Source organism: Diorhabda sublineata, chromosome X, assembly GCF_026230105.1.
Source record: "Diorhabda sublineata isolate icDioSubl1.1 chromosome X, icDioSubl1.1, whole genome shotgun sequence".
NCBI lineage: Eukaryota > Metazoa > Arthropoda > Insecta > Coleoptera > Chrysomelidae > Diorhabda > Diorhabda sublineata.
Window position 1 is genome coordinate 9501796 of NC_079485.1, and position 27898 is coordinate 9529693.

Sequence of the window (27898 nt, forward strand, 5' to 3'; positions counted from 1 at the left end):
TCTAAGTGATCGTTGAAAGAATTAGCGGAATTTCAAAAACTCAATAAACGTAGATTGCAACCATGAGAATCTATCTCATTATTTGATGAGGTTTGGGACATTATAAGTACTTTTGAAGCATATAAATCAGTTAAGCACTCTACTAAAAAATTGTTTCGCTATTTGTTATATTTATCATAACGCTCAAAACGCTTCGTAAGCCATTCCACTTGGGTTTACAATTATAACGCTCTTGACTAAGTGGAACGGGAAAGATCGTGTTTGGAAACATAATTGTCCACAGTGCTAAGTGGAATGCACCCTAAGTAGTAAAAGCGCTGTTTTTTTGAGAGTGACTTTTCAAACCATCTGAAAGTAATTAAGTACTACCTTTTTATTACTTATATAAAATTATTATATATAAAATTTCGAAATAAAAAAGCTTCAAAGCTATCGGATAATGAAGTCAATTTTTGTCAATCTGGGTGTTACTGAATTTTGTGAGTATTGCACTACCAATCAAATTATAACTAGCATTAATTTAAAATGATATACTTTTATATCCAAATGTCATATCTGTTTCGTTACTTTCTTGTGAAATACTACAATTTAAAAAATCGCTAAGGAATACAAGCCATATAAAGGGCTTACTGTGCTACTCTGAAGAACAAACTTCTAAACCACATTGCCTAAATCAGATATATAAAACTCTTATTCGCTCAGTAGTCTCTTACGGTTGTGAAACATGGACGCTACAGAGTACGACAAAGAAAGATCAAGAAGATTGGAATGAAAAGTCACCAGGAAAATATGTGGAGGCGTGAAAGTAGAATGAATAAAGGTATAACCCAAAATAAACGACATCCTACAAAACCAAGACATTGTTCCTTGCATCAAAGCTCCAAGAATCCTATTCAACGTATGGAATCCCAAATGTCAAAAAAAGTTTTGAATTTTAAAGTGTATAATACGAGAAACAGAGAGGCCAATAATTAGATCGTTGGACAATGTCATGGATGTTTTCGGATCTATAAGAATCACAGCATGTTGCTATAATTGAAGGTCCATTAATGAGGAAATCAAGGCTCACACAGGGCTGTAGTGCCGCCTGGTAAGGTAATTCATTGAAAAAGAAAAAACTTTTTGTCTTTTATTGATGAATGAAACTGGACATTAGCTCTTGTAATCCTATAGTTCTCCTCCTTTCCAACAGGTGTCTATTTTGATCGTTAATTAATGGAAATTCTATGACGGGCATCATCTCGACTGGAGAACTACCATCATCATTGATTGAGTGCACACATCACCTCTGTGTTCTTATGCAAGACTTGTTTAGGTTTCTATCGCAAATTTACTATTTTTTCAATTTTCTCTAACATTCAGCGTATCGATACGAAATTCGCCATATCTAAAGTTTTGTGAGTTTCTAATATACAAATAACTATTTAAATTAATTTACAATCATTAAAAATTACTATCCTTAAAAGTTCTCATCAAGGCGACCAATAACAATGACTTTTGTCGACGTATTGTACAAAAATGCCCAACTGTATATTCGGCATACAGAAAGAAGACGTCAAATAAGAATGGCTATTGACAAATTTCTATTCAAAAATGAGATTTCTACTGTAAGTGTAAGTCAATATGTAATTATAAAGTTTTTAAAGTGTCTTGAATACGAGTTATCAGGTAAAATCATCGTTTTATAATTACTTTGAAGGTACAAGCAACATATTTTTAAAATATCAATATTTTATTATTTTTGATATTAAATTTAAAAATCTATCAAATATCACGTAGTGCAGTTATTATTTGTTCAGTTGATTCCACACAATTTCTGATAATTAGAATAAGGCAATGTGATTATAATCAGTTTAAAAAAATAAATTGGTCCTTCATTGATAGAGAAGCTGTAAATTGATACCAAAAACACATTTGAAACTCCAATCAAATATTTGCATCGAGGAATGTAGAGATCTCTGTGGATTTCTTTGTATAATTCTAACAATTTAAATAGTATAGAGCAAAATTAAATTTTATTCCTATTTTCGTTTATTAAGGCACAGATAACTTGAAAATGTACGCTTTAAGAACGTCACGAAATGTACGTACCGGAAGAATGTGCAGAAAAACATGAATAAATAAAAAACGCAAGTATTGTCATTCGTAATTATAATCTACTGAATAGAATCTGTACGAGGGATTCTTGGTATTAACTACACAAAACCTTGTAGTACGAGGTTCAGTTAAAAGTAGAGAACTATGAACAATTTTTTAATACTTTATTTTAGGACTCTTTTGATAGAAAGGAAACTCATTTTCGATCTTACATTTATTTGTAGTTACCTCAAATTATTTTATTTTACGAGTATGTCACTGTCAGGTACATTTATTATGTCAGTAGTTTAGTTTCCAGTTTATTAAAGTCTTTATTTCCGAGGTTGTTTATTACCAGTTAATAAACAGATTAACATGAAACTGCTACTAGCTTTTGGGTCCACTGGACACGAATTTTCGAAAATTTCTTGGAGGCTGCCGAACTGAAAAGTTCTTAAAACAAACTTGATATTCATATCAATGAATGTTAAAGCTATGAAGATGCTATTTAGATTTTGAAGAATCTGGATATCAAGCCTAGAAATGAAATATTTATCAGACATTCCTTATCTTCTATAACAGAACATACTAGGTGAGTCGATAGGTCAATATGTACAGATTTTTTAAACAGATGATTTTATAAGAGATTCTTTTATAGCAGAGTAAATTCATCATGCATAAAGCAGTCTTTTGGATCACTTGGAACACTTTGAGTCTGTCAAAAGCTATTGATTCTGCTAGGTCGCTAGAAATGGCGCAGCAACATTTTGAAGCATATCATAACACCTAGTTTGCAAATCAATGATGCTGTTTCTTACCCAAACAATTCTAAATTTTTTTACTGCGGAAAATCAAAACATCCTCGTTTTCAGTGCCCTGCAAATATTTCATTTTGCTCTTATTGCGAAAAAAAGAGACACTTTAAACAAGTATGTCTACAAAAAAAAATGTCAACAGCTTTAACTGGCATGATTTCTGCTGCTTCTTCTGTTTGCCTTTCGAAAGCTGTAACTAGCGTACATGTTAACCATATCTTTACTGAAGGACTAGTTGACAGTTAGATATCAGCATCCTTTGTTACCAATCAAATAAAAACACTTCCCTCTAAACTTAATGTTAGTATGGTAGCTTCTGGTAGCTTAATAGATAACTCAGGATCAATGAGAGGTATGTAAAATATCATTAATAACTTATTATTATTAAAATTAGTTTCAAGTTTCAATTTTAGATCTAGTACCAGTCATAATAAACTTTTATTTAATATTTAATATTTTTAGTCTTTGTACTTCATATCTTAGGTTCATAAATATTATGCATAGTACTGAATACATGATTTTTATTAGTGCTCTTTTGAGGGATCACAAGATAAAGTTATTATCTGATCATGTAAATCTAAGATTTGATTCCGAGAATTGTCAGTCCTAATTGCATACTTTGACACAATAAAAATAGAAGCACGACTAAACACGATCTTTCCCATTTCATTTAGTTATTATCGTAAACAAAGTGGGTTGGATTATGAAGCGTTTTGAACGTTGAGATAACATCAACATCTGCAGTCGAAAAAACTTCACAATCTAGCAGAAACAAAGGTGAACTCAACAACATCCTGGATACGACTTACATACCGATTCAGCGTACATGTTAACCATAATTTTACTGAAGGACTAGTTGACAGTTAGATATCAGCATCCTTTGTTACCAACCAAATAAAAACACTTCCCACTAAACTTAATGTTAGTATGGTAGCTTCTGTATATAAGTCACCCGTCAGTGAATTCTGTTTAGTTGATTTAAAGATATCTGACTATACTTATGAAAACACTAAACTCTACGTCCTAGAAGATTTATGTGCCGATCTTACTATAGGTCATGATATTCTGGGACAACACTCAGTAGTGGAATTTAATTTTGGTGGAAATAAGCTGGCAATTTATACCTTTTGTTTTCCTAGAGCTTCAGGTGCTGTTTGAAACTCGTCACATTTCTCTTCGTTAATAACTATGTAAATTGTAGATTTCATAACACCAAACATATTACTAAACTAACTAATTCCATTGTATGATTAACACTTTTACATAAATGTTTGTAAATGATTTGAAACAATTAAATATAAATGTTTTTTTCTTCACCTGTTTATGCGGTCCTTCCAAATTTTCTATAACCACATTAGAACTTACAATAATTTGCACACTGCTCTTGCTGCAACTGATAATGATACACAACTTGGACCTTATACAGAAAAACCTAAAATAGTATTTTCTGTGAAATTTATCGGGTAGAGTTTCTTGGAATTAAAATAAAACAAAATTTCTAGTTTTTGTTGGCAAATAGATACTTGGAGATATTATGATAGGGCCATGTAATCTCCAATACACAGGGCTTTTGACCACACCAAACCTTTTTCTATTGTTCTGTACTGGTTATGGTTATAAAAGGTTATGGTTATATTAGTCTTTATGTAAATTTTAGAAAATTTTAAGATTCTTCTGCAACAATATTTAAAATAATCGTACTTTTTTTTATATTTTATATAATATATTTATAATATATAATTAGTAAAAGTAGGTTTTATTACTTTCTCATGCATAAAAATCGACTATAAAGTAAAAAAATAGAAAACTTGTTCATATAATAACTTTTCTATATAAAATTTGACATTTTTCAGACATTTTGAGCCAAACCCTTATTTATAACATTATAGAACTTTTCCACTCTGTATAGAATTGAATCAATTATTCGGAAAATGGTCTATTTACAAGCTGGCCATATTGATTGAATATACATTGGTCGACTAAAAATATTTTATCTTAAAATCGATATTTATTATGTACATGATGTCGAGATATTGAGAATCAAGTGCAGTTGTTTAATAATTTACCCTCATTGGGTCACACCTGTTTAAAACGAAATAAGTAACTGCTCTATTTTTAATTTGTATGTTCGGTTGCTAACATCATAGGGGTATATCACACACGCCAAGATTATTTTATAAACATTTTCAATGTTTAATATGATGTATGTATGCATTTCTGAACATTTTGTTATAACTAATTATCGGGAAAATTAATTTTTTACACACAATCTGTAATAATTTACTCTAAATAAACTTTGGTTAGTGAACTGTTCTGTTTCCAAAAATAACTTTGGTATTTTTAATGTGTTATAAGAACCAAAAATACTTTTAGCATTGCCAGAAAGAAATGACGGAAACTTTCGAACAATAATTATGTTTTACAAAATTGTGTTCCCTTTATTAACTGTTTTATCGATATTTATTGGTCAAAATGTCATTACTGGATCATTGCAAGGAGAAGAGTAAGTTTAAACAATGGTTATTGTCAGTTAATAGTAAGTAGTAAGTACTGTTTCTTATTTTTGTAGGGTATATCAATGGGCTAATGCGATTGGTAGAGATTTGTGGAACTTAGGACGTGCAATAACACGATATTCTGAAATTGAGAAAGTAAGTGTTATCAACTGAACATTTTTAAAAAATTCAACCAAAACTATTTTATTGCAGAAATATACATTTTTAAATGCTAAAGTACAAAAGAAAGATCCGGTTGCATTGATGTCTGAAATAAACGCCAATATGTCAATTATGATCAATAGAAAAATACGAGCCATAAAGGTAGGTGATGTGTTGGTTGTTAAATTTCTGTATTGTTGTACTCGAATGCATCGAAGTTTTATATTTTTTATGATTTTTTCAAAAAGCAACAAACTTTCATGTTGATATTTAATGTTGCCGTCCAGTAAAAGTATAGTACAAAATAATAAAAAAACTGGTAATCATAGCTAATAAACATTGTCATGTCTGTATTTGAAGCGTATATCTATTAGGTCGATTCACATAAAGCAATTCAATTCCTCGTCAATGTCAGAATATGCCAAATGAATAAATCTTGCACGTTGTTTGACATTATGGAAGGCTCATGTCATTGCATCATGGTTGCCACTATGCAAAACTAACTCTTTTATGTTGCTATCAAAGTATCGATTCTCCGACATTAATAATATAGTAAATAAATGAAGATGATTAACCAACAAGAAGATTATATTTACCGCAGAATATGAATAATTTAGATTTAGAAATTTGTTCCAATCAATCAGTTGATTTGTCCGATATCAGGATAATTGGATATCTAACTAGAAGTGTAACTTGGTTACAATAAAAATGGTGGGAGCCCATAAAGTTATATTATATTGCATGAATCGATGAGCTAAGCATAAGTAATTTTCCAATTACGATAGCATTGCGCGACTCAATGTCGGATTATGCCGCATTAGCAGATATCTCATTGGAAGAAATTAGTTTTTAAATGTGACATTAGAGTGCATTCATGTCACTTTAGGTTTACTAAAAAATTTTAGGCTTTCCTATCTTCAATTTCCATGTTCACAGAGAGTAGAACACTCCAGAGGACTTATATAAATAAATTTAAATCAAACTTATTTTTTCCATAGATATTTCTTTCAAATTATGCAAATGCATTATTTTTATGAAACATCAATCGATAAAATGAAATTTTTGTAATTTCTGTAAGGTTAGGTTAGGCTTTTCGATAATAATGATGCATTTACTTACTTTTTTCATAGAAACTCTTCTGCGCATGCGTCAATCATTATGACTTTTCACACACAGATAGATCTTGATAAGATCTATCGAACAAAGTTATCCATGGTTCGATATCTGTTAACCTTTCTGAGATAATTTCCACTTCCGGTATCTCCAGAAGTAAATGTTTCCGCGTAAAATAGATATGATAAATCGATTTCTCGTATCATCAATAGTCTAAGTATAGAGTTTCATGATGATTGTCGTGGGGTGGCTTATTATACTCTTACCCAAGTTATGTTTTCGATGCCCGAAAATTTATTTTTAAAAACTTATTAAACTCAAAATTAAAATATTTTTACAAAGTTGAAAGAACAGAATTAACTATATTTCATTAATTTATTATTTACCACAATCCTATTTATAATAAAATAAATGCTGAAATTTGTTTATGTAATGTGATTCTTATGCGTTTTTAATTTTTAGAAGGTTCCGGAATTTTCTTTCACGTAACTCCCAACATTTTTTTTATTTGAAATAAATTTTATTTCATTTCAGAAAATTCAAGAAATGGCCGAGAAAACTGCAGAATCGTTTGAGCCAAAAGAAAATTTTACCTATTATAGCTCAAGATATTCTCCAATAAGGAACGAATCATTTAAGGCCCAATTTCCAATTTTCTTAAAAAACAAGTATTTGTATAAATCCATGACACTAGACAACGATACTCACTTTTACAATGTTCCCGTAAATACGGATTACAGCTCAGTCCATGTTCCAATGTATGTGTATGATAGAGGTAAGATATCAAACCTCATTAAATTTTGCTCGGAAGTTGGAATGTCGTCGATGTAAATAGTGAAACTAATGAGGATGTCCCTGTGGAGTAAAAATAAATATGACTTGACAGAAGGCTTATAAATTATCCTCCATGTTTTGAGAAACTAAATTTCTGCATACTTTAAAAAATGTAGGTTTCCTGGATGTCCAGAGCATCCATCGCTATTGTATCACCCGTGGCGTACAATCAGCACTAAATTGAAACAATTGAGGCTCGCCATCTTCTACCTAAATGCGAAACAAAAGTTGAAATATCCACATAGTTATTTGAATCAGACATATTTTATTTAATATGCCAATAATTGGTCTATTAATCTTATTATTTTTCCAGATCCAAATGTATCATACACTATACAGTGGTCAGAAAAATTGGACGTAGTTTTCAGAAACAACTACTTCATCGATCCTGCATTGTCATGGCAATATTTTGGAAGCATGATGGGAATTATGAGGCACTATCCAGGTGAATTAAATATTTCTTTTTTTTTGTATCGATGCTTAATTCAACTTCATTTTAGCACAAAAATGGGAAGATAATAAAAGTAAGGAAATACTGACGTTTGACTGTAGAATTCGAACATGGTTTATAGAGGCCGCCACATGTACAAAAGATATTGTTATTTTAATAGATAACTCAGGATCAATGAGAGGTATGTAAAATATCATTAATAACTTATTATTATTAAAATTAGTTTCAAGTACATTTTAGATCTAGTACCAGTCATAATAAACTTTTATTTAATATTTAATATTTTTAGTCTTTGTACTTCATATCTTAGGTTCATAAATATTATGCATAGTACTGAATACATAATTTTTATTAGTGCTCTTTTGAGGGATCACAAGATAAAGTTATTATCTGATCATGTAAATCTAAGATTTGATTCCGAGAATTGTCAGTCCTAATTGCATACTTTGACACAATAAAAAAGAAGCACGACTAAACACGATCTTTACCATTCCATTTAGTTCAGAGTGTTATTATCGTAAATCAAAGTGGGATGGATAACTCCATAACTTTGGACTCGCCGCTCTCGTTAGGGACGACATATATTGCCACCGTGAAGAGAATCATCAGATTTTGATGTTATGTGGTTTAAAACAACGACTTAAAGAATAAAAAAATTTTTGCTTCCTATACAGACCTCCTTCTAATGATAATCGCGACAGGCAGTTATTTTCAAACCTTGCCTATAAAATCCATTACCCGCTGTCAAACCATTCAAACGCAGATATTGTTATCGCTGGGGTCTTTAATGTTCACCACGTCAGCTGGTTGAATGTTCTAACAGCACTGACGATGAGGGGCGCCAAGCTAAAGATTTTGCCAACAGTCACGGACTGACCCCACTTATCTATGTATCAAGGAGAGTCTCCGATTGAGACGGTGACTTTGCTAGCCTCTTAGACCTGTTTCTAAGAACAGACCCTGATCTCTACAACGCGACCGTATACCCACCAGTCGGAACATCAGATTATAAATTAATTATAGCAAAGTGTGAACTAGAATCCCAACTCAGGATCTACCTATACCAAGTAAAGTTTGGCATTATAAATCGGCCAAATGGGAGCTTCTGAAGGATTTTCTCTTCATGTTTCCGTGATTTCGGAAGTTATCTTGGTAGGTATGGAAGTCTATATTCGTTTCTCCTTCAAGGGCTTCGCAGACAATAATTCATGGTTTGATAAAAACTGCATTAAAAGGATCAAGGACTTGGACATCAATAAAGCCACTGGCCCAAATGCAATACCGCCTTGCAATCTGTTTTCTCTTTCAAATAAAAGAGATCTCCTTCTTATAAATTGGAATCTTGCTTGAGTTCACCCCATACCGAAAATAGGTAAAAAAGGCGGTTCTCAGAAACCTCCATCTGATTGCTTCAGTTCCAACCATTGCCAAGATAATGTTGTCGTTAACCAACAAATAATCAGATATTTTGGGACTGCTAACATCATCAGCGATCATCAATACGGGTTTTCGTAAACATAGACCGGGGATCTTCTGGCTTATGTCACCAACGTATGGACTGAAGCTATAGAGAAATATGGGGAATCCAGAGCAATCGCACTGGATATATCGAAAGCTTTTGACAGGGTCTGGCATGCCAACCTTCTAAATAAATCATATGGTTTGTCGTCTTCACTTATCAGCTGGCTCAACAGCTTTCTCAAAGACCGATCTATCCAGGTCGCTATTGATGAACACACCGCAGAAAAGTTTGAGGTCACCGCTGGTATTCTCCAGATATGCATTTTGTCACCTACTCTCTTTTTTCTATACATCAACGATCTACTCCATAAAATTATAAACCTGCTCTATAGCTTCGCTGACGATAGTACACTATTGTTATTTAAATCAGCCTCCCCAAATAACTTGCGTATCACCCAAATTCGTAGGTAACAACAAATCACCACCATCAATCCATCTAATAAAATTCTAAATTCTAAATTGGAAACAATCTTAATGTAGCAGAATTAGCTAGGCAGCTTCACAAAAAATTGGAACCATATTTAAAACCAAAAAGCTATATACCCAGCAATTGCTTCTAATTTATAAAGCTCAGATTCGTCCATCTTTGGAGTATTGCTCCCACATCTGGAGCTCGACTCCCAAGCATACCCTGAGGATGCTCAGCTTAAAACAGAAGTGAGCAATTCGATTTATAAGTAGGTGAACCAGAGCTAGTCAGAAACTTACAGTTTAGAGTATCGAAGAAGGGTTGCTGACCTGCCTCTGTTTTACCGATACTACCACGGCAGATGCTCTTTCAAGTTGTCCAACATAATCTCACCTAGAGCAGTTTTTGCAAAACTTACTCACCAGGTAGACGTGGCTTATGAATACAGTGTTCAGCTGCAGACAGTCAGAACTTCAATTTATCGCAACTCCTTCGTTTGGAGAAGTGCAAAGCTATGGAATCAGCTATCAAGGCACGTCTTTCCCGAACACTACTCCTTACAGAAGTTCAAGATCAATATCCACAGGCATCTCCACACGGCAGGCACCTCGAACTACTCGAGTGTAATAATTTAGACTTTTACGTGAACTACAAAGCGGACGATCCCACATATCCCATGTCACACTTTGATACTCCCCTTCTCTACACTTGAGGATGCCTCCCTAATAGTTATTGTACATGGTGACAGATCTAGCTTTTCACCTTCAAAGAGTGCCTATGGCAGTAACTCATTCTATATAAAAATATATTCCATCGTATTTCTTTTTTCAAATTGTGAGTTACTTACCACATTCAAATTAGATTATTCATTTATGAGGTGCATTGATCGTGAGATTGCTGCACTTTATTTCAACCAAATATTAAAATACATCACATCAAAAGATTAGAATCTTTTGCACCTAATCGTTAAGATAACACCCTTTACCAATAAATCGATATGAATCAACTGTTTCATAATAATTAGAAATATAATATTTATTTAAGGTATGCCTCACCACATCGGTTCCTTAACAGCATTCACTATTTTGGATACGCTGTCAAACAATGACTATGTCAATATATTGAATTATACTCTAACAACAAATTATACGATTCCCTGTTTTGAGAACATGTTAGTTCAAGCTACAGAAGAAAATATACGTGTATTTAAATCAGCTGTGGAGAAACTACAACCTGAAGGAAAGACTCAAGTTACTCAAGCTTTAGAAGCTGCTTTTCAGTTACTGGCATTAGTAAGTTTGTTTATTATTTCTGAAAACAATTTGAAAATGTGTAATTTAAATCAAGTTATTTCAATGATCTTGGGATATGTGCCATTATTTATTGATTTTGTGGAGTTTAACGAGTTAAGGTCAGATATAGCATTTACTCGTATGTGTGGTTGTTAGAAATTACAGTTTGTGTGATTAAATATATTTACATAATAATGTATTGCATCTAAATAAAAAATTTCTTCTTCTTCTTCCTGCTGTGTATAGGCATCATTACCTGTTTTTCTTCACGTCATTGCCTCTGCTCAGTCACCTGGGCAAATTTGTTTTGCAATATACAAGCAATGTGGACCATTTTGTGTCAAACTTGTTTTTCAAGAATAACTCTAATTTACTTCGCAATTGTGATAGCAAGATTTATTTTAACTTATTACAATAAACTTTGTGATATATCCTATCAATGTTATTTTTCAAGATGTTATAGCATTTCTAATTTCTTGGAAGAAATATTTGTTCAACGTCTGGGAACCACTGATTTACCGCACATATTACTTCATAATACGAATCAAATTGTTTACCATGAAAGTTTTGGAAAGGGAGCGAACCAAATATGGCGGATATGAAGGATACTTAAGTAATTTAGAGTCAGTCTGAGAAATTACGGTTGTTGCAATAACTGTGATTAGATGCGTTATCTTGATGTTATCACATATCTACTAAAATTACACCTTAAGCATCCCAAAATACGATAACATTATACCTTCATTGCTGGAGGTTGCATCTTCCATTGCTTCGGCGGTGATGAATCTCGATGCTCACTCCTTACTCTGCATTTTGGTCTCTACACCACAGCGATGGATCCATTAATACTAATCTTTGGAACAATTTTTTTATCTTAATTATATTGGGTTATGACTGCAAATAGACTATCTTCAACTATTTGTCTGATAGTCACACTTCACAATTTCTCGATATCTCATAGCAAAAAAAATGGTTGATAACGGAACTTTGGTTAAAATACTTGTATTTAAAAAAATTATTGTTCGAACTAAAAGGATATGTAGTGAAGTAGATGGTTTGGATCGAAATTAAAAATTTGAGATAACGCGCATCCATTTGCTAATTCAGCCTTGTTATTTACGATATCATTGGATATTCTTTAGTCTAGCTACGATGTGCTGATTGATAAAATTTCTTTGTTACATTGTAAATTACCAAATTATTTCAAATTGATCCAACTAATGATTTAAGTACAAGGGTTGCTACTTAAGTTTTGAGATATGGCAACACTGATGGGAATATATCAAATCTGACATTGCCATCATAAAGTTTAACATTTTTAATTGTGAACATACTTGGAACGTGTTGTCATACGAGTGGCATTTGAGATGTTTACAGATACTTGATACATTCATCTTAGTCAAAAAATGGAACATTTTCATGTGATGATTTCTATAACTTTTATTACTTTTGACGTAGATTAAACCAAGAGCAGTGTGCCGACCAACTCACTTCGACTTTCGGTGATGAAGCACCATCTCGAGTGCTGGTTTCAGTTGTGCCGAATTCAATTGTGGTCGCATTTCGCTTCAGGATGAATTTCGTGTAGGTCGTCCAAAATCAGTTATTGTGCTAGAAAACATCGACGCTGTGCGTAAACTGATATTTTAAGATCGTCAGGTGACATATCGCGAAATTGAGGCATATTTGGGCATTATTTTCACTCGCGTATATTTAATATTCACTAAACATTTGGCTGTCAAAAATATTTGTTAGAGTTGTATACCGCTTAAAAAAAGCTCGTGTCTATTGGGGCAAAGAAATGATGAAAAAATTCAATCGCGGTGCTTCAAAGACGTCTATAAGATCGTGTCAGGCGGCGAATCACGGATCTATGCATTTGAATCAGAAAACTAAACAAAAATCGACTGTATGGGTCTTTAAGACGAGCCAAATCAAACAAAAGTTGTTCGCGCATGCAGCACTTGGAAGTAAATGTTTGCCTATTTTTTCTAATAATGGTTTTTTCTGATTTCTGTATGGTTCACCAGCATTTGCTTCCCAGAAGTGCTCGAAAAAATCAGGAAAACCACTCGCTGAAGACGAATCATTCTTCACCACGACAATGCGAGCTCTAACACATCAGTTCAAACAAAAACGTTTTTGAACAGTTAAAATATCGAATTGATGGGTGGTCCGCATTGTTTGGAACACATTGATGTCTTCTTATTCCCGAAGATCAGAAATAAATTGTGAGGTATACGTTTCTCTGAACCTGAAGAAGCGGTTGATGCTTTCAAACCACATGTTTTTGAGGTACCTCAATCGAAATGGAAACAATGCTTCGACAATTGGTTCAAACGCATGCAAAAGTATATTGAGCTCAATTGATCTTCTATTGTTTGTCTTAAAATTAATAGTCCCCAAACTAATACAATTATTAAAGATTTTATGTTTTGAGCTTAATATAAGCACTCTTGATATAATACATTATATCTTTCTTTTTCAGTATCGCGAAAAAAGAAATTGCGTTGATGAAAACAGTAATTGTAATCAAGCAATCATGATTATAACTGATGGAATAAATGAAGACATTACTGATATAGTGACAAAATACAATCATTTAAACAATGGTTCAAATATACCGGTAAGAATTTTTGGTTATCTAGTTGGAATGGAAGTAACAAATCCTCAAGAAATGAAAGACACGTGCTGTGAAAATAGAGGTGAGAACAATGATATCTGATAATGTGATTGAATTATGTAAAAATATGGTCAAAAGTACTATATTTGAATAATATTTTATTATATAAAAAATTACAGGAGGAGTTATTTAAAAAAAAATTATATATTCTGAGTTGAATTAGCAATTTGATCAAATTTACCAGTAGCTTACCAAAGAACTAGTCTTCTCTTGAGGTTTATTTAGACAGTAAGGTACCAATGATACTTTGGAAATATTGTATTATCAACAAACTATTGAATTCTTCATGTGTAAATCCTCCTCATATTTTTTGGGTTGTCATATTCTTTTCTTTTTACGCCTTCGTATTTCCAATTATCTAATTTATATTACCAATCTAAATTTTTTCTGTTTTTCTACATCCTCTTCCACCACTTTTTATTGTAAATATTCTTATGAGCCCAAATTTTAAGATATTCTGCTACTACTTCTCCATTTGGATAACTATCCATTCATTGAACTACAGGCCATTAAACTGTATTAGAATCCTACTAACTGTACTAACGTTTTGGATGAACAATTATTCAACTGATTCTGCTCTTACTTGCTGTCGTGTATTGCAAATTGAAATGAGTCTTATTTTTAAGGTTATTATACACCAGTTCGTAGCTTAGAACAAGTGACTGTTTCTGTTCTACAATATGTTAGTGTTATTGCCAGACCAATGGTGTTACAAGCAGAAGATCACCCTGTGTCTTGGACACATGCATATGCAGATGTAACTGTAAGTAGAAAAAAGTAATTATCAATAAGTTTTCATGAGATGATTGACTGGCTGTGGACACTTTTAGTAATCTCTACAATCCAAATATTATTGGATTTTGAATTTATGATGGTAATTTTAATTGAATTTATAATGCTGCCTTAAAATACTCTGGAAACATAACTGCTATTCCAGAATAAGAGGAAACCTCTTCTGCGTTTTATTAATGATACATGGTGGTACACTACGAATTCATTCGCGTTATTTTGCAACATGTCCAACTTGATGATGTGGCCCTACACATTTGTAATTTTTCTGTGTTATAAGCGAAAATAATTTTAATTAGAATTAATTAGAAATGGTTTTTAAAAACACATTGTAATACAATATAGGACTATTACCTTAGAAATATTTAAAAAAATACGAACATTTTTTCAAAAGGAGGTTTTATTGTTATGAAGTAAATTAAGCTCGTATTAGTTAAACAATGATTTTCCATTGTGTAGTGACTATTTAAAAGGAGTGTCTCTTGTCCTGTTTCATCAAAAATTGTTCTTGAAATTTACAACCGCTTATATTCAGTTTCTTTTAATATTCAACCTTTCATTTTCAATTTTTGGTAGCACTGTATTATATAAGCGGGAAATAATTGTTTTAGTATGACGATAAAAAAGACAACACTGTGGAAGAACCTTATAGGCTATTAACATCAGTAGCGATACCATGCTACGATACAAGAATTAATAAAATGAACGATACCACAACAGCATATCTATTAGGTGTAGCAGCTACAGATGTACCAATTGATGAGTTTGAGAGAATCACGGTACCTTATAAGGTAAGGTTTAGATTGTTGTTATTCAATTAATAAACAAAATTGAGTGTCGTACCGATGTATGTTTGTGATTTAGCGTTTCACAAGTCGATCACTATTCATTCAGGTTATACTCGTATCGTCAGTTAATCCTACCTACTATATCTAGTTCTTTCTTTGCCAAATATTAAGGAATAATCACTAGTCTAAGATCACAACAACTCTATCTGATTATGTGTATTTGAATTCAGTCGTTGACATAGACTGTCTGATTGAGATATAACGGGTTTCTGTTTCTAAAAAATTTACTGTATCCTCCTTTGCTAGAAACATGGTGGACATGTTCCAGAGCATTGATGAGTGCTATTATTTGAAACAGTGCGATGATGTTTTCCGATATTTCACCATCTACTCTACTGTTGATTTAAGTGCTCGGATACGGTTTTCTGTATTCGTCAGTTTTGAATTTAAGTGGTTTCTTCCTGGTTCTGGTCCTATGAAGGTATTTGGTCTTTCTTTTTAATAGATTATTTTTTTTTCGTTTCCGTGTATACCTCTAGGTGTACTCAGATTGGGATAACATTATTTTCCTTGTCTATTTCATTTAGTCCTTCTAGACACTCCATGATCAACTTAGACTTAATGATTTGTGAAAAATCGCTTTTATAGCTGCTCGAATGTCGGAGAGGAGCGTTATGTATTGTTTGCGGTAGGTCTTATCATTGACAGCACTTATGCCGCGTGTTACCAACGCAAATTTAACAATTTACCAAAAGCGACACCAAGTTCGAGCGGCTTTCCTCTAGTCTCTAATTTTTCTTTGTTACCATTTGTGCATGTACACAATAGTTGACGACATTGGAAAGTGAGCTTTTTAATAAATTTCTTTATTAAGTTGAAGATTTAAAAATGTTTTAACATATTTCCTAATTTTTGACAGATAGGGGTCAATGGATATGCCTTTATTGTGAGCAATAATGGTTACCTTCTTATGCATCCTGATTTAAGACCTATGGTAAGATGAATCAATAGTACTCTTAGTTATTTATTATATTACCCAGTCCTTATCTTATTTATATTATTAGCTATATTTTGTTAGCTAGTATTAAACGTTTTGTTGAATCTATCGAGTAAACAGTATTCTAAATACAACCTTGCAAGCTAATCAGACATTAGAGATGATCTCGATCCATTGAAAAAATGATTCTATTATTTGCGATAAAATTACTAAAAAATTAAATCTTGGGTTTTATAAAGTTTCTAATTTTTCACATTATCACGTAAAATTTTGATCAAGGCAGAAATAAAAAAGTTTATTTGACTCTCCGAGAATGTTTTTTTGTGGAGATTTCGTGATTTCGTTCTTTACACTTAGTGATTAGTTTGTTGGTTAACTATTTTATTATATATATATATATATATATATATATATATATATATATATATATATATATATATATATATATATATATATATATATATAAACCGTATTTTGTATATATAGTAGTATTAGTTGCACTGTTTTATAAAATCATAATATTAAAAGTATGCAGGGATATTGAAATTCAACTACAATAGTGTAGACTTAACGCAAGTAGAACACCATGTGGATGATAATGAACACCCCCCACCTAGAAAAATTACAGATAGCGTTCTACAATTGAGACAGTATTTGGTTGACGGTAAAAATGGTAGTATATCCAATATAACGTTGAGGTATCATTATGATAATATGAGGAGAGTCTTTCAAGCAAAATATGACTACTATTTCAGTCCTATAGAAAAAACACCATTCACTTTAGGCATAGCATTGCCTCATGGATATGGAATGTATTCTCTAGATGTGGGAGATCAAATTATGAGGAATAAACATACTGGCGAAAATTTAACTTCATTTTTCACTGGTAAATGGAAAGTGAATCGAAAATGGTGAGTACATATTTATCTCAAAAATTTTTTTAACGGTTTTTTACATTTATTGTCATTTGCACCAAAATTCAATTAAGAAAAGAATCAGCATTCTTGGAATCAAATTTGGTTTGTACTAAGTATTTTCTGCGTCAGTTTAACATTGGAATTACCTCCTATGCAGAAAGCAGCTATTTAAGATATAACAACGTTGTACAAACCTATTTGTGGGATAGATCTAACGTAATTTTCATGATGTTTTTTTTTGAAAATAAAATACATTTTGTGAAGTGAAGACAGATTGTTGATTGAGATTCTTGTGGTCATGGTTGGAAGAAAGAAAGGTGTGCTATTTGTACACTTAAAATATAGTTTAAAGGCTGGATAGGTTTACACAATCACAAGAATTTAGTTAAATACATTCTAAAATGCTCCTTAAACTTGGTGCAAATAAAATACAGCGCCTAAGATGTTCCAATTGCAAAAAAATTCTATAAAAACATTGGTACAATTGTTTCTGAACAATTTATCGGAATATGGAAATTTTAATCAGCACAATGTTTACGAGGATTACTCTATATAATTTCTCAAGAAAACATTTATGTGCTTTGATCTCCTATAATTTCAAGGAGGGTTTAAATGAACTACAAGGTCTTGAAAGGTTGCTGTGAGCATTTGGTGATGGAAGTCTTTTACGAGCATATATGTTTCGTTGGTATAGCGAAGTTTAAAATGGAGGAATATCGCTCGGCAATGAGGCAGTTTCTGGTAGACTCTGTTCTTTAGTTAATCTTGGAAACATTGAGAGAACGAAACGTATGATAGAAGAAGATCCATTAAGGGATTAAGGTAACTCTTGGTGTTGGATTCGCGACAGTAAATAAAATTTTACCTGATCATCTTTATTTAGAAAAAATTGTTACTTGTAAGGTATCACATACGCTTAACGTTTTTCCAAAAGACAGAGCGAATAAGAATTACGCGGAAACATTATAGAGGTTAAATAATAGGCAAGTTGTGTGTGATCAGTAACACCAACAGTGGCACAGAAGCAAAAGTCTGTCAAAAAAGCTATAAACGCAGTGTTTTCATGTAAGACAGGATTACTGAAATAGTTAAGCGTCGTACAGTTACAGCAAACTGTTACACCACAGAAATTTACCTACAGTATTTGTGTCATTTAATATTCGCGGGTTAAGTTGCATCACGATAATGTATTATCGCAAACCTCCTAGTAGACAGTTGGATTTTCACGCGAAAATATGTAACAGTTATTCAACGACCAACATATTCCCTCGATTAGACTATGTGCGTTTTATGTTTATTCTTTAAACTAAAAAAAAAACATTTAAGTGGTGGACGTTTCACGATGGAATAAATAAAATAATTTTCCTAAAAGGACTGGTAATATTCTTGCATCTCCAAATATATAGCGTCACTTATGTTAGATGTGCTTGACTGATCCCGGATCAGATAGATCATCTGTCAGATGATCATTTGCACCAAAATTCAATTAAGAAAAGAATCAGCATTCTTGGAATCAAATTTGGTTTGTACTAAGTATTTTCTGCGTCAGTTTAACAATGGAATTACCTCCTATGCAGAAAGCAGCTATTTAAGATATAACAACGTTGTACAAACCTATTTGTGGGATAGATCTAACGTAATTTTCATGATGTTTTTTTTTTGAAAATAAAATACATTTTGTGAAGTGAAGACAGATTGTTGGATTTTCACGCGAAAATATGTAACAGTTATTCAACGACCAACCTATTCCCTCGATTAGACTATGTGCGTTTTATGTTTATCCTTTAAACTAAAAAAAAACATTTAAGTGGTGGACGTTTCACGATGAAATAAATAAAATAATTTTCCTAAAAGGACTGGTAATATTCTTGCATCTCCAAATATATAGCGTCACTTATGTTAGATGTGCTCGACTGATCCCGGATCAGATAGATCATCTCTCAGATGATTTCGGATAATAACCCAGAACGGATTTCTTAACTTCACGTTCTATTTTCTGTGGTTTAAAATTTTTAATTCAAACTACAAAAATTGTTCATTTTCTTTACTTTAGTATAGTTTTTTTGTGTTCATTAATTAGTTTGATAACTATTATTGGTCATAGATAACAACATAAGGAGACTAAATAACTTGTGAAGTTCAGAAAACAATATCTGATTACTATCCGAATATTTACATCATGATCGAGTTAACTCAATCATAGTTTCTAAAAAGCTCTATAGTTTATCTAGTGGTTTCCTGAATACAATACACGCAGTGCGTAGTTAACCGATGTTTTAAGGAGTACTGAATACAAGTATTGAAATATGAACTTTTTATTAGAAATTGCTATTCATTGTAGGGTATACTGTAAATACCATTATTTAGAAGGTCACGAATTTTCATCACCAGAGGAAGAATTACTGCACTTTTTAAATAAAATGTATGGAGATTTTGAATGGAAAAGTCAATATGAAGATGAAGAATCGAAGCTTGAGCGAGACTCCTACTATTGTGATATGCATTTAGTGCAGAGATTGATATTCGATGCAAGAATAACTCATGAAAGTTTTGGTGAAAAGCTGACATTGCAGCCAAGAGAACTTCCTTTATTTCAAAAGTATAATGCTTCACTCAGATTTGTTGCTACTCAAAGTGGTTTAACTAGGTGGGATGATATTTTCGATGAAGTGGAAGATAAAAATTTTAAACCAGCAAATAAGTAAGTAAAATATAAAGATTTTTTAAGGTGTAGTTCATATTGGTATATCTTAACTTCAAATAATAATTAGTTTTTTTTTAAAAAGAGGCTATGTTGCTTGTAGCTTATTATAAGTGTATATATTGAAACGTCCGCTGCACCCTACCCAACAACTAAAAAGTATCTTGTATTGCGAGCAACCAAGACAAGTCTTTTGCACCAGCAACAACGTTTATGTCAATATACAATTCGTAAAAATTGGCAACACTCTTGCTACTAGTATCGGCATACCAAGAACTCTCGACAACTAATTTGCCTTCTTGATGGTTCCCCTGTCCCTTCAAACCTCACCTAACCTCTTGTCAGTGTTGCAGATATTCTACCAGTTTCTCTATAGCCTGGTAAACTCATCCATTAAACAAATGGCTGATGATAGGGAACTGCAGAAACAGCAGTACCCGTTCCTATATCAATCCTCTTAATATACGGAGGGGAATACGAAGAATACGGAAAATTGTAACTAGATGTGAAAATTATAATTATCTAGGAGTTATTTTTATAAAAGAAGGGACAGATAATATAGAAATAAACAAAGTAAGAACAATCAGTTAATGGAATACTGAAATAGGAAAACACTGAAACCTGAGCATGTACAATGCAATGCTTAGGAGTATGTGGAGAATAAAACAACAACTAAAGAAAAAAATATAATCTTCGGAAATGTACGCCTTATGAAAACCCAATAGAACGTCAAGGTTAGATCTGGTCAGAAACGACACGTTCAAAGAGCAAATAAATCCTATAAAAAGTTGTAGAACATATCTAGAAAAAGAAGTTGATTTGGTATGGGTATGTACAGAGGATAGAGGAGGAAAGATTGCCAAAAAATAATGACAGGATAACAGAAAGCTTTGAATCCGAATATTTATAAAAAGAATTTTTTAGAAACTAGAAAACGACATTTGAGTAAATAAATCGCGCTTGTTGCAACTTTCGTTTAACTTTGTTCATTTTAGATCATTTGGAGATCTGCATCCTTTGGCGATAAATGAAAAATGGTACAAAAATGCAGTGATTCAGCGTCAGTATGACGATTCATTCGTTTATTCAGTGCCTTTTGATGTCGATCCCAAAGATGCGAATGTATTAATAACAGCAAGTTTCGCAATATTTCCATCCGAGAATGGTCATGAAACTCCAGGATCAGTAGTTGGCTTTCAATTTTCCCAACGGAAGCTGAAAGTAAAATTCAATGAAGTATCTAGCAAATTATCGGTGAGTTTTAACTGAAATCATTTGACCTTCCCTCGTTCATTTTATAATTAATAGATATACAAAACATATTTTATAAAATAGATGCAGATTGTTATCTACCTATCTCGAATATATGCATATAATTAGTCGTACATCAAAAAATGGGAACATTCCATACAATGGTATTTTTAACATTACTATCAAGAAAAAATTATCGGGCTGAAGTTCGGGAACCCACAAATTGGCTTCAAATTCTTACCAGTTTCTGTATCACTCACTAGATGATTGTAAATTAAAAGTATTTTTGACGTCACGCAAGAAAATTGGGCGAAAAAAATTTTCCCAGCCTAACCTATCGATATTTTGTCCTATACAGGATGTTTCAAAAAAAGGTGATCCTATCTCTAGGTCTCGTTTTGAGATTCTCTTATTTTGTAATTTTACCGGTAGTATTTTGAATTTATTGAGCTTGAATGCAAACAGGCAAACTTAATCTGAAACTACTGATCAGTGTAGCTTCACTCGCATTAAATAGTGTCAGTGTGAGTGAAGTTAAATTATTGCTAGTACTGAAATCTTTTAAGATTAAGAAACAGTAGATTAGCTCGCTAATTTAATAAAGATTTACATTTAATCGTGCATATATGCTCACAATATAGTTTGATATTTTTTCAGAACCAATGTTGGCATTGCAGCAGATGTAATGATACCTTAGACTGTTACATAGTGGACAGTTCTGGTTACATTATAGTTGCAGAGAATGATGAGTTCACAGGATCATATTTTGGAGAACGTGAAAGTGATATTATGGGATCCATGATTAGGGTTGGAATATTTAAAGAAGCTGCTATGTACGATTATCAAGCACTTTGCAAGAAACCTGACAAACCAGCTTCAGCTGCCGCCAATAATATCACAGTAAGTATTAACCTGCTTTGGACCAGAATAGCCATTGTTAATGTTAATTATAGTTATTCCACTTGAAACAATTGTTTTATTTCTAATGGCAAGAGGAATAGTGTTTTGCATTAAATATTTAAACACGATTGGCTGATTGCGGTTGTTAGAGAGTTTATGAAGAACCCAACATGACATACTTTTTTTCAGTGTTTTAAAGACATAGACTGTTTGTTGAGTGGGCTACATTGAAGTCTTTATCTAAAATTTAAGTTGCCAATGTATTTATGATGTTCTTTAATTCGAGTCACAGTTATAATTCCTATGAAAAATCTTCATTAAGCATTTAATTGGTTGTTATTTAAGTGTTTGGAACTATTTTCAATATCTTTATTTTGCCCTATGTAATCGTAGATCGTTCTTTTCCACATCGCATCATTTTTAATCTGTCCGCCAATGAGAATTATCTGATTCAGATGTACCTATACATAGTTTCATATTTAGAGGTTATGGGTTTTACGTCATTACATGTCATAATTATATTGCTTACTTACAGTTTCAGTTCACACTTTTTTATTATGTTGATGTTTCTTGTGTTTCTTACAGTGCTATTTGTATTGTTTGAATTGAAATCAAAGCAAGTTACTGTCTTTTTATACAACTTTTTCGTTTCATTGCTTTATGAGTACAATTATGTTTATAAAAAAACTTCATTATTAATCGAAGAGGAATTTAAAAATATAAAAAGCAACCGATAAGCAATTATTCCCATAGAGATTAAATAGATAGCTGATTTTTTTAATAATATACTAACGAAAATACCGAGATCTGTGTAATCGTCTACTCGAATATAAAAAAATAATTTTTAATGATTTAAAATTATTTAATCTTATCATTCTCTTATTTAACATTATAAATTGATCGTAAAAAAGGAAAAATACAATTTTAAAAGTTATTTTTACATATCCATACCTATTTGAGATCAATATGTAAACGAAGTGATTAGGACACGCAATGACGTCACGAATATAACCAAGATTGCTGTCCACTATTTTTCTGGTCCGAAGAATTCCTATTATTGAGACAGTCAGCTTAATTTTTAATTTCCAAGGGAGAAGGAGAAAGTGACCAGACGGGTTTGGGGTATATTTTTATCCTCAACAAGCTTCATTCTTACTATGTTTACAATCAAATTTTGCTATAATAAAAAAATGTTTTCCTTTAAACCTGTGACACTGTGAATTTAATTTAGAAATGTATTTGATGCTATTTGATGTGAACTACTTGAATTATAAATTAACCATAATTATATTTCAGCCCTTGGGATACATTCAATCAATTTTTAATTGGTTTTTATGGGAAGTTTTATATGCTATAATGGCTATAAATTTCAGTGATCTTCAGAAAGTATTAGTTTATGCTGATGATTTGACTACCAACGACACTGATGGTATGTTTCACCCATAAATTACTTTCGTTTTAAAAATCAACCAAATGTCATTCAGATTAGTCATTCATCAAAGCACTTTTTCGAATTTCTCAGTAAATCTAAACTTCTTGTTGTGTCGTTATTTATTTAGTTGACTTCAAATTCTAAAAAGTTGAAGCAACATAAAGCAGATAATGGTTTTGGTTAACGGAAGCATTAATACAATGGCAAGTGCTTGGTATAATGTCAAACGATGTGATGGAGTTATCATATGCAATATTTTGACTTTACAAGAAATTGCATATACGTTCTCTAGCTTCAAGTCAAGCGAACTTCACGCTTTATTGTCTCTGCAGCATTATTTGAAATAAATTCTCAATCTTAATGCTTTCTTTTATCATATGTGAAATCATGAAAATTTCTATATTCGTTTCTTGACAGGAAAAACATTTGACATTTTAGTTCTGTTCACAAGTTCATTAAATATGACTTTTTCACATTCCGAAGCTATAATTTTTTATTTCGATAATCAAACGCCGTTTTAGCTTCACAGATAAATAGTGTATATATAATTATACATGTCATTCTCTTCGCCTTAATACTTTTGTTTATTGTGTAATAAATACCTTTTATTATATTAGCGATAATAAATGCTTTGGTTGGCTATTCACTCGTACTAGGGTCACAAATAATATTAAACGGATGCACAGTTAATATTGTACTATTCAGAATTATACCCAAAAATATCATTTTTATATTTCAACTCTTATATTTTTAACGAACCTTACAAAAGTAGTTTTGGCAAATCCCAGTTCTACAGTCCTTGGAGTAAATGCACATATATTCCTCACAAAACAAGAAAATGTTTGCAAACCTTGTCACCTCCTCTGATATTATGATTGTATTTCTTGAAGGTGGTGCCACTATAAAGTCTGAGCGGTAGGGTGAACATTTTTTTCTTTTATATCACAATTTCCGATCTCACACGGAACACCGCAATCAATAACTTAAAATAAGATTTTCCTCGTCTGTAATCTCCATTTTGCACCAGTGATTTCTTCAAGAATGAAGGACTGGTTAATAACGTACCACTTTGCCATTGGTGCGCGTCGTTGAGTGTCTGAGATCACAGTCGACAGTATCTTATAATTCAAATCATGTCATAATGCCATAATAAGTCTCAATATATTTGATGATTATAAAGAAACGAGGAATTTGGTTTCCTTACTTTCTGAGTAGTCCATGATTGTCATAGTGGTCTTTTCGTTTAGTAACTTGGATCATATTTTCAATTTTTCAATAAAATTAAATGGCAATATTTATACTAAATCACATTGTTGATTTTTAGAGATTCAAGTCTAGCAGTATTCAAATTCATCATAAATAAACATTATTTTATGCTCATTTTCCTATATATTTTTTTCTTTTTATAAGAACACATTAAATAACCTTGTTTTCCTTCATTTATTTCCGTAGAAATTCAAGACTACGAGAATCCACAGTTCGATAATACCGCAGATCGTTATTTTGCATGCGAAACTGAATTGAATTTAGTTATATTGCAACAAGAAATTTTTTTGAGCAATTTTCATGGTGAAATTAGCAACGAAGGAGGAAGGTACATATGGTAGTATTACAATAGTAATAATTGTAATAATTTATGGTATTTTATAAAAACCTCGAACAAGTACAAAGAACTTTTACCGTTTTCTGCTACTTTCAAGTATTGTATCAGTTGTGTAATTTTGTCATTCAATATTCAATCAGTCAAAATTCAATTGAAATGAATGTACTCCTACTAATTTGGAAAGAGAATCTTTAGATTTTATAAAACACAATTAATTTAAGGAAGGCAAACATCAGAAAAATGTTTAAATTTGTATCTGATGTAAGTAATGTACTGTGTTTATCTCGTGGCAAAATAGCATTGTACAGATGACAAAAAATTTTGATTGTACACTTTACGAGGTATGATAAAAATACGTTTGCTATGTTTAGAATAAAGTTAGAAGGTAACATAAAATTTGCGTCTAGCTCCTTTAAAGAATACTGCTACTACTTTTGCTAGAAATACACTTATTCCAACGTCGAATCTGTGACTAGAACCAATTCGGAATATCTACTATGTGCACGGTTGTTGTACTAAATCTGGCGAGTAAGGTGGTCGTAGATTGATTGGATGATTTCCAGGATTTAAAAATTACAACTTGTGATACGACGTATCACGTATGAATACGTTAGCCTATTATTAGGCCTCTTTCTTTGCACACCATTACGTTCTAATTCCCTTTTGTTAAATGTGGCTCACATTTGCCGATAGAAAATCTAATCCTATTATGCTCTCCCAATTGAAGAAAGTTAAAGCAACGTTAAAATGCTTAGTCCGAATCAATTCAAGATTTAAAGCTATCGAATAGTTAAACGCCACTTTTTCATCTGTTTTCAATGCTAAAGGACGTCATTAACTGACTCATTTCATCCTTTAAATCGTTCATACTGTTTGGAAACAGTTTTTAAAGCAACCATAGACAGAATATTGCTTTAACTTGAAACAAAACCTAATGCAGTTTACAAGATCCATGCTTAACGACAGACATTGTTTTTATCAGACCTCGTATATCAGATCAGATTTTATAAAATCTTCCTAGTTTCTATAAGGTATTTCTTAACAATATTTCAGAAATTATTATGTGAAAAGAATACCAAAAAGTAATTTAATTTTTGTGGCAATAAATACTAGTATACCAAAAAGTGAAGGGGAATCGTACTCTACGAAACCTAGGCGCATAACAGAAGAAGCCAATTTTGAATACGATTTCATTAATACGACGTTACTTCCATGTCAAAAATTGAACCTCAACAATCTGTCTAGAAGAAGATTAACTGGATGCTATAACAACCACCCTTTGGTAATGTTTTATTAAAATATTAATATTTAAGCTAAAAATAATTATTGCGGTTGCCAGTGCCAATCAGTGGGTTAGTGTAGAGACTACAGCTTTATTTTTTATTAAGTTTCGTTACAGAAAATTCCGATGGGGTAGCAAGAATTTTGTCGATGACGAGTTAGCCAACTTAATTTTGATACGAAAAATCTTTTCAAAACCAAAATCGAGTATAGTGATTGGATGCAAAGGGGGTTGTATTGTTGCATGAGGAGGATTATTTCTTCATACAGCTAGAATTTTTTTAAGAAAAGAAGAAGAATGTACCTACCAGATATTATATTATAACACTGGTCAACAATGATATTTAATTTGAAGAATTCTTTCGCTTAACACCTTATTTTATTTAACGAGGTATTGAGCAAAATTAAAATTAAAAAACTCTTATGCCAATATCACCATAAGAAAAACTGTGTTTAAAACTGAAAAAATATCTATTACGTTACCTATATAGTGTTGAACAAGATGACATGGAATTATTTATACATTCAATGAGGTAACAATGTACCACTGATATTGTTGGAAGGCTTTCCCCGTAGGTGCAACAGTTCTCCTGAGCAGAGAATCTAAATTAATTGTAAGTCACACGGTGCTTCCCCATATTAAATTATTGAGTGGAATAAACTGTTATATTTGAACTTCCTTTGTAGTTGGAAATACTTCCATTAGCTGAACAATGTAAATTTTCAAACACATGAATGTGGACCTGTAGGTGAAACTAGCTACTCACATTAATTTTCAAGTTCGATGTCAAACACTACAGAATCAAGCTTCTTTTTAGGCAATATGAGGTTCAACAGTGACAGGGTGACAGTGTTCGAGCTGCTGTTGCTGACCGTTCTCTAAATCTCGAAGCAATTGATTTCTGATTACCAGCATCCATCACTGAAAAAATGTGTGCTACTTCATCGGAACTTTCCGTAATGGCATTTAATGAAAACCAAAGCTTAGCGAATTTATTGTAGGTTTTGAGGTAATAAGGTACTATAAAACACGTTTTCTGTGACGATGGATATTTATATGGAAGTCGAAAAAGAGCTGTACCAATTTTATTTGTTCGTTATTTTTTAGGAAAAAGAAATAGTAGACTGTGGAAGAGGAGTAATAATGAAAGTATCAGCTATTTCCTTATTGTCAAGTATTTTTCTTCGAATCCTGTAAATTCAATTGTAATAAATAAATATTAAATTTTAAAATGTGCGACTTTTTGTTCATTATGGTAATTAATTGGAAAGTTTTGGTAGGTTTACTAAAAAATAGAGTTGAATGAAAGTGTTTACAAATTCTTTAGGCAAGTTGTACAAAGAGTGCACCCTTACACCAAAAAAAACTATTAAGATATTTTTTTCTA

At 32.0% G+C, this 27898-nt stretch overlaps 1 protein-coding gene across 1 annotated transcript; it reads left to right on the forward strand.

The window, feature by feature from the left end:
* The first annotated feature begins 5024 nt into the window (after window positions 1–5024).
* On the forward strand, window positions 5025–27743 carry LOC130450833 (voltage-dependent calcium channel subunit alpha-2/delta-4). Its single transcript, XM_056789484.1, has 20 exons — window positions 5025–5094; window positions 5265–5394; window positions 5461–5542; window positions 5600–5710; window positions 7196–7436; window positions 7809–7940; window positions 7996–8127; window positions 10921–11168; window positions 13657–13873; window positions 14478–14614; window positions 15252–15431; window positions 16348–16422; window positions 16954–17336; window positions 19684–20043; window positions 21039–21297; window positions 21952–22194; window positions 23491–23623; window positions 25079–25220; window positions 26283–26511; window positions 27619–27743. Exons 2-20 carry the CDS (start codon window positions 5306–5308, stop codon window positions 27706–27708), a joined length of 3483 nt encoding a protein of 1160 aa, XP_056645462.1. The 5' UTR covers window positions 5025–5094; window positions 5265–5305; the 3' UTR covers window positions 27709–27743.
* The last annotated feature ends 155 nt before the right edge of the window (window positions 27744–27898 follow it).

Coding starts and splice junctions, on each gene's coding strand:
- LOC130450833 (XM_056789484.1), top strand. CDS start 5,306: ATGTTTTACAAAATTGTGTTCCCTTTATTAACTGTTTTATCGATATTT. Junction 13,874..14,477: donor CACGTGCTGTGAAAATAGAG/GTGAGAACAATG, acceptor CTTATTTTTAAG/GTTATTATACACCAGTTCGT. Junction 22,195..23,490: donor CTGCCGCCAATAATATCACA/GTAAGTATTAAC, acceptor ATTATATTTCAG/CCCTTGGGATACATTCAATC.